Source organism: Oncorhynchus mykiss, chromosome 23 (genome assembly GCF_013265735.2).
Source record: "Oncorhynchus mykiss isolate Arlee chromosome 23, USDA_OmykA_1.1, whole genome shotgun sequence".
Taxonomy (NCBI): domain Eukaryota; kingdom Metazoa; phylum Chordata; class Actinopteri; order Salmoniformes; family Salmonidae; genus Oncorhynchus; species Oncorhynchus mykiss.
Genome location: NC_048587.1, coordinates 31,619,618 through 31,626,635, shown reverse-complemented (window position 1 = coordinate 31,626,635; position 7,018 = coordinate 31,619,618). Strand labels below are relative to the sequence as shown.

At 39.4% G+C, this 7,018-nt stretch overlaps 1 protein-coding gene across 1 annotated transcript; it reads right to left on the bottom strand.

Moving 5' to 3' along the window:
- Window positions 1-2,451: 2,451 nt before the first annotated feature.
- Window positions 2,452-6,238, bottom strand: LOC110502584 (VIP peptides). The gene is made up of 6 exons (XM_021580727.2): window positions 6,073-6,238; window positions 5,457-5,561; window positions 4,725-4,829; window positions 4,195-4,326; window positions 3,957-4,059; window positions 2,452-3,483 (listed from the first exon to the last, which is right to left on the bottom strand). Coding segments are annotated over exons 1-6 (456 nt in total). The 5' UTR covers window positions 6,075-6,238; the 3' UTR covers window positions 2,452-3,474.
- Window positions 6,239-7,018: the final 780 nt, after the last annotated feature.

Below are 7,018 nucleotides of genomic sequence, written 5' to 3'. Positions count from 1 at the left end.
TCTATTCAAAGAGGTAGGATAGTAGGTCTTATACCTGCCAGAAACTATACAGTGAACTAAGCATTGTACAATTAAGCAATAAGGCACGAGGGGATATGGTATATGGCCAATATACCACGGCTAAGGGATGTTCTTATGCACAACGCAACACAGAGTGCCTGGTACAGCCCTTAGCCGTGGTATATTGGCCATATACCATAAACCACCGAGGTGCCTTATTGCTATTATAAAATGGTTAATAACGTAATTGGAGCAGTAAAAATAAATGTTTTGTCATACTCATGGTATATGGTCTGATATACCATGGCTGTCAGCCAATTAGCATTCAGGGCTCGAACCACCCAGTTTATAATACATTATAGTCAATGACATGGATTGTTTACAGTCCTTTTCACACCCATGATTACACTTAGCTTGTTAGGAGGCCGAGGAGGCCATCAAAATAGCCCTGGCGGCTGGCACGGATTACGATAGTGATTCTACACAGGTTAACATACAGTGAGATGGACACACTACCATACCATATGCAGCCTACGCTGTATACATGCTGAGGCCAATGCATATTACAAAAACAATTTTACCTTGATCAATATGCTTACTATGTATCTGTAAATAACGACCAAAATACACTGCTCAAAAAAATAAAGGGAACACTTAAACAACACAATGTAACTCCAAGTCAATCACACTTCTGTGAAATTAAACTGTCCACTTAGGAAGCAACACTGATTGACAATACATTTCACATGCTGTTGTGCAAATGGAATAGACAACAGGTGGAAATTATAGGCATTTAGCAAGACACCCCCAATAAAGGAGTGGTTCTACTGGTGGGGACCACAGACCACTTCTCAGTTCCTATGCTTCCTGGCTGATGTTTTGGTCACTTTTGAATGCTGCCGGTGCTTTCACTCTAGTGGTAGCATGAGACGGAGTCTACAACCCACACAAGTGGCTCAGGTAGTGCAGCTCATCCAGGATGGCACATCAATGCGAGATGTGGCAAGAAGGTTTGCTGTGTCTGTCAGCGTAGTGTCCAGAGCATGGAGGCGCTACCAGGAGACAGGCCAGTACATCAGGAGACATGGAGGAGGCCGTAGGAGGGCAATAACCCAGCAGCAGGACCGTTACCTCCGCCTTTGTGCAAGGAGGAGCACTGCCAGAGCCCTGCAAAATGACCTCCAGCAGGCCACAAATGTGCATGTGTCTGCTCAAACGGTCAGAAACAGACTCCATGAGGGTGGTATGAGGGCCCGACGTTCACAGGTGGGGGTTGTGCTTACAGCCCAACACCGTGCAGGACATTTGGCATTTGCCAGAGAACACCAAGCCACTGGCTCCCTGTGCTCTTCACATATGAATGCAGGTTCACACTGAGCACATGTGACAGACTGGAGACGCCGTGGAGTACGATCTGCTGCCTGCAACATCCTCCAGCATGACCAGGTTTGGCGGTGGGTCAGTCATGGTGTGGGGTGGCATTTCTTTGGGGGGCCGCACAGCCCTCCATGTGCTCGCCAGAGGTAGCCTGACTGCCATTAGGTACCGAGATGAGATCCTCAGACCCCTTGTGAGACCATATGCTGGTGTGGTTGGCCCTGGGTTCCTCCTAATGCAAAACAATGCTAGACCTCATGTGGCTGGAGTGTGTCAGCAGTTCCTGCAAGAGGAAGGCATTGATGCTATGGACTGGCCCGCCCGTTCTCCAGACCTGAATCCAATTGAGCACATCTGGGACATCATGTCTCGCTCCATCCACCAACGCCACGTTGCACCACGGACTGTCCAGGAGTTGGCAGATGCTTTAGTCCAGGTCTGGGAGAAGATCCCTCAGGAGACCATCCGCCACCTCATCAGGAGCATGCCCAGGCATTGTAGGGAGGTCATACAGGCACGTGGAGGCCACACACACTACTGAGCCTCATTTTGACTTGTTTTAAGGACATTCATCAAAGTTGGATCAGCCTGTAGTGTGGTTTTCCACTTTAATTTTGAGTGTGACTCCAAATCCAGACCTCCATGGGTTGATAAATTTGATTTCCATTGATAATTGTTGTGTGATTTTGTTGTCAGCACATTCAACTATGTAAAGAAAAAAGTATTAAATAAGAATATTTCATTCATTCAGATCTAGGATGTGTTATTTTAGTGTTCCCTTTATTTTTTTGAGCAGTGTATATTTTTAAATAACTATCAAAATATGTCAATGCTTCATAATGCAAATTGGATATGGCCATTGTGATTGAGATTATACTTGTAGAAGTGAGATTAGAGGTGTACACAAATGTCACGTCTGTTCAGGTCCCATTTTTTAAAATATATATATATAAATTGCTCTATCAAAAAGTTAAATGTAGATGTAAAATCCAAGGCTATTCTTTGTTATTCATTATGCCAATTGAATCTTTCTATAATGGCAAGAAGAATCACACATAAAAACAATCGCACAAGTATAGCCTATGTCATTTTATTCATTGAATATATTCGGAGTTACATTCATTTAAAAAATGGAATAATTCTCGCTTTGTGGAAACAATCTTTCTCACAGTCCTCTCATAATTTTGATGATTAGAAGACAGCCTATGACTTATCTATGTCTGTTGAAATAAATCAATGTAAGTGTGTATCTGCTATGCTATTCTTTGTCTCATGTCTTTTGAAGGGAATAAATAAAAAAAATAAGATCCCTGCCAACCTTAATTGAGACACAAGGTAGTTGCTTTCAAGTCCTTCTCTATCTTTTGATGATTTGATCTGATAGCCAATATCATGCTTATTTAGCATGTGTGTTGTCATGAAACTGATCATTTCAAATGGTATGAAGTTGATATGCATGAAATCAAATGTAGTAGTCTTTGCTTACCATCTACATTCAGGTGAGCAGGTCATCAAAGCATGATGTTGAGTGCAACTATAAGTTTGTGGCGTAATTTGTCATTTTTTGCAATACTTTTTCACATGAAAAGAGATAATCAACATCAATATTTACTTACAAAATTACTCAGCTTTGAAAAATAAATGGACATCTTTTATTTGGATGCACGGTTTTACATAACTAAATGCTCTAGGTAAGTTTATGCACAAGGTATAGCATTGTTCCACATGGATATAACGTGATTATATGCATCAGTGTCACTCTAAATGTGGTCCTCTACTGTATGAGCTGATTATACTTTATACCAGTATAAAGTTTGTTTTAGGAATGCATTTATTGAACTACCATTTACAGTCCTGGTCAAAGCAAATCTATCTGATCCCAGGTGGACGTATATAGTATTTACTGTTGTCTACATCTTCAGACCAATATTTGTAGTTTCAGTATATCTTGTATACAATGTAAACATTTACTTTATACTGTAGAGATAACCACACTTGACTTTGAAACATGTCCATTGTTGAAGAACTTAAATATTTGTTTTGGATAGCAAATCGATGAGGTTGACTGATTGAGGTAATCGCACCAGCGGGTCTTCCTCAGAGTGGCTGAAAAAGACAGTTGGAGCAGAGGGAAAGAGTGAGGGAGAGAAAGGTCCAGATAATTGATTATTGATCAGAATAGTGAGAGAATCACAAGTACATGCAACAGAGTTTCAAATCATGGTATGAGAAGACGTGATAAGGGCTTTCATTTAGTAGAAACATCATACTCTACTGCTCATATGTTTTCAATAGCTGAGCTTCTGTAGTAAAATGAAAGTAGCCCTATGGCTATACAGTATGTTCTTAGCAGTACAATGTACTGGAAATGCAGCTACGTTTGTCCACTACAACTCCACTATACAGGTGTCAGGTCTTGCTGTCTCTATGCATAGCAGTGCGACCACATTGTGTTCCATACCTTCTCTATGCAATGACCACCACAGTAACAACCCAATTGAGATGGCGTTCAACTAAACTTAGAAATGAGAGTGGAGTGAAAGTGAATGGAGGAGGAGGAGGAGAGAGACTGAACCTACCAATTGGAAGTTATTGAGAAGGTGATCTACATCGACGTCATCATAGCTCTCTAGAAACGAGGGCTCACTTCTGGATTCTTCTTGCATGGGAGGGTCTTCTTGACTGAAAAGACAAGAAGGGTACATTTGACTTTCCTCACACTGTGGAGGCACACTGCAAAAATGCACATGCGGACATACACATGCATGCACACTGGCAAACACACAATCCATTATTGTGCTCTGTACTTGTTCTCACCTTCTCTTTCCTGTCAGAACTGAGTTAAGGTATTTCTTCACAGCCATCTGTTTGCGGAAGCGACTGTAGTTGTCTGTGAAAATGGCATCTGAGTGGCGCTTCACTGGTACCTGGTCCTCCATCATGTCATCACTGTGACAAATTAACCACAACACATTTTAGTCCATCATTTTTGAGACATTTGCTAACCTGTTTTGGCTTTTACTGAACTTATCCAATAAATAGTTTTTTTTAAAACCAGAAGTAAATCGTAATTGTGATGACAAATCTAATACAATTACAACAAATTCGATTATTAACCGTTTTCAAGGCAGATATGCTAATACAATTTTTTAAAGGATATCCTAATTTTTCAATAAGACTAAAATCACAGAAATAAGCATACAGGAAGACCATTTTGTGGAATATATATTTGTGTCATGCTTCCTGACTCTAAATGTTTTCAATAAACCTGAATGTTCCTGAAAATATGTTATGAATGTTATCATACTGCGCGCTAATCTGAAGGAAAAGCATAAACTACAGTCTACCTGACTCGCTTTCCAATCAAGGATTCCAGGTACCGCCGCGCCGACAGCTGTCCAAGAAGTTTGCTGTATCCACTTGTAAAGAGACCGTCTGCGTGTCTCGTCGGTCTGCCAACAGATTAAAACAGTTGTTAGTCACACTGTCTAGCATACATCTGAAAAGGTGGTTTAGGAGTCATTTATGGGCAGAGCGTTTCAATAGGCTAATATTGGGGTAAAACAAATATGGGCGTATGTGATTACTCTTAGACAATACCAAAACGACATTAAGTCACGAGGCAGACATTTTTTGTATCCTGACATTCAATATTCCATTGGAAGAAATGATTATTCATTATTATTCATTACTTTCTTAATCATCCAGAGAACACAATCAATATTCACTTATATGAAAGTAGCCTGTGGAAAATAATTACATAACATTTCTCAAGACTTAAATGCTATTGTTAGAAAGTACTATTGTTCTAGGATATAGTCGACGAATTAATTGTTGACTGTCTTGTTTATTGATGAACCCAGAGTTAGAATAAGTTAAAACACGTTAACACTATAGCCTATAATGTATTTGTCCATGATGATATAAATTCCTATTGATACACATAAAGTTATTGGTCGATATCCTATAATATAAAAAGTTAGTACATCGTTGCAGTTTTTGAACTCTTTGGCAAAAGTAACTAATGATGCTCTTTTAAACCTTTATGTCCGCATGCGTAATAGCGGTACTATTCCTACCTCATAGATGCATATGGCAAACACTGAGTCCGGGAATATAACACACTGCACAGGGCTATTAGGAAAAGGAGCTGGGAGCCGTTCCTTTGTAACATCGCTTTATACCTGTAAAAAGAGATATGGGTTTCATTCAATAATGTTTCTTTCAGATAGCCTACATTCTTATGGTCAATATGAAAACGACAAGAATTCTTAAAATGATTGCCTCGTCATTCGGTACCCAATAATTCTTTAAATGATTTCCTCGTCATTCGGTACGCCTTTATGCACAGAAAAACAAGTTTATCAACACTTTCTATTGTGCTTCCCAGTGCCACCAGAAAACAAACACGTTGAGAATGAAGACAAATGTGCAGTTGCGCACGTATCCAATTGGTTAGGACTTGTTTTCAACCTTTGTATGAACATTTGTTTATGTGATCAAATGCTATTGCCAATCAAAAATCATTCTTATATTTGGAATCAATAACTATTTACAGTTATTAATTTGCTGGAAGATGGATACAATGACAAAAACTTTAGAATGTAGAATGTGATGTGAAGCCTAACTGAAAAGAATATCTAACAAATATCATAATTATCAAAAACAAATAGCATCATCTGAAAAAAGTCTTACATTGTCTTTAGTAAATGATCTGCTGTTCCTCTTGGGTACCGGGTGCTGTCCAAGGTCCTGGAATGCTTTGTGTTTGTCTCTCCTAGAGAAGTCACGGAACACTGTTCAGTACCTCAGTTGCTTCTTCGCTGGTCAGCGTCTCTTACTATACCTTCAACCCTTCCCTCGTTTTATACATCTGAATACTTTTCATCAAGCAGGAAGGCAATCAGATTAGATCAGGGTTGATACGTCATATAAGTCCCATTGGGAGTGATGCATTCGTCATTGGCTTGTTGGCATGTTCATTCAAACCAACCTTATGGTAAAATTAGGTTTTGCTCATACAATAATTTCTTATTACATATCATGGGGGTTGACTCATCTTATATTATACACATTTTAAATGGTATAGGCCTAATAGTTATGAATAGGGGGAAACAAAGCACTTAGATACATAAACAGTGAAAATACCTTTTGACATTTGGTAAGCAAAGTAAATATAATGTTATACACAATGTAGACACAGTGGCGATTTCCATCTCCCCAGATTGTATTTCCGGTACATAACTTGAAATTGGTTTATGTCATTTTGTGATATCTTGGACTATAACTCCCTCTGAGTGGTTGTACAGTGTCTGCATGATAGTCATGAAGAATAAAACAATTATTGAAACCATGAATAGTCTTTATCAGTTTCAGCACCTACATCTCCTTCCCTTTCTCCTCTTCTACCTCACCTCTCCACCTCTCCCATCTCATCATCTTTCTAATCTATATCACTCTCTCCTCCTAACCACATTGTCTCTCCCAATATAACAACATTAAACATTGACATTCCTTTATACAATGCAGATAAAAGGCTCTGTTGACACAGATGTCAGATACTCTCATGGAATAACTTTGCACACTTCTATTACACAAGAACCAATCACATCCAAATCCCATCATCCCCTCATTAGGTTGA

What these genes read in the sequence shown, in the direction of transcription:
- LOC110502584 (XM_021580727.2), bottom strand. An exon ending in TTGATTGGAAAGCGAGTCAG is followed by an intron (nt 4,327 to 4,724) that starts GTAGACTGTAGT and finishes AATTTGTCACAG; the next exon opens with TGATGACATGATGGAGGACC. An exon ending in GTTCTGACAGGAAAGAGAAG is followed by an intron (nt 4,060 to 4,194) that starts GTGAGAACAAGT and finishes TTGTCTTTTCAG; the next exon opens with TCAAGAAGACCCTCCCATGC.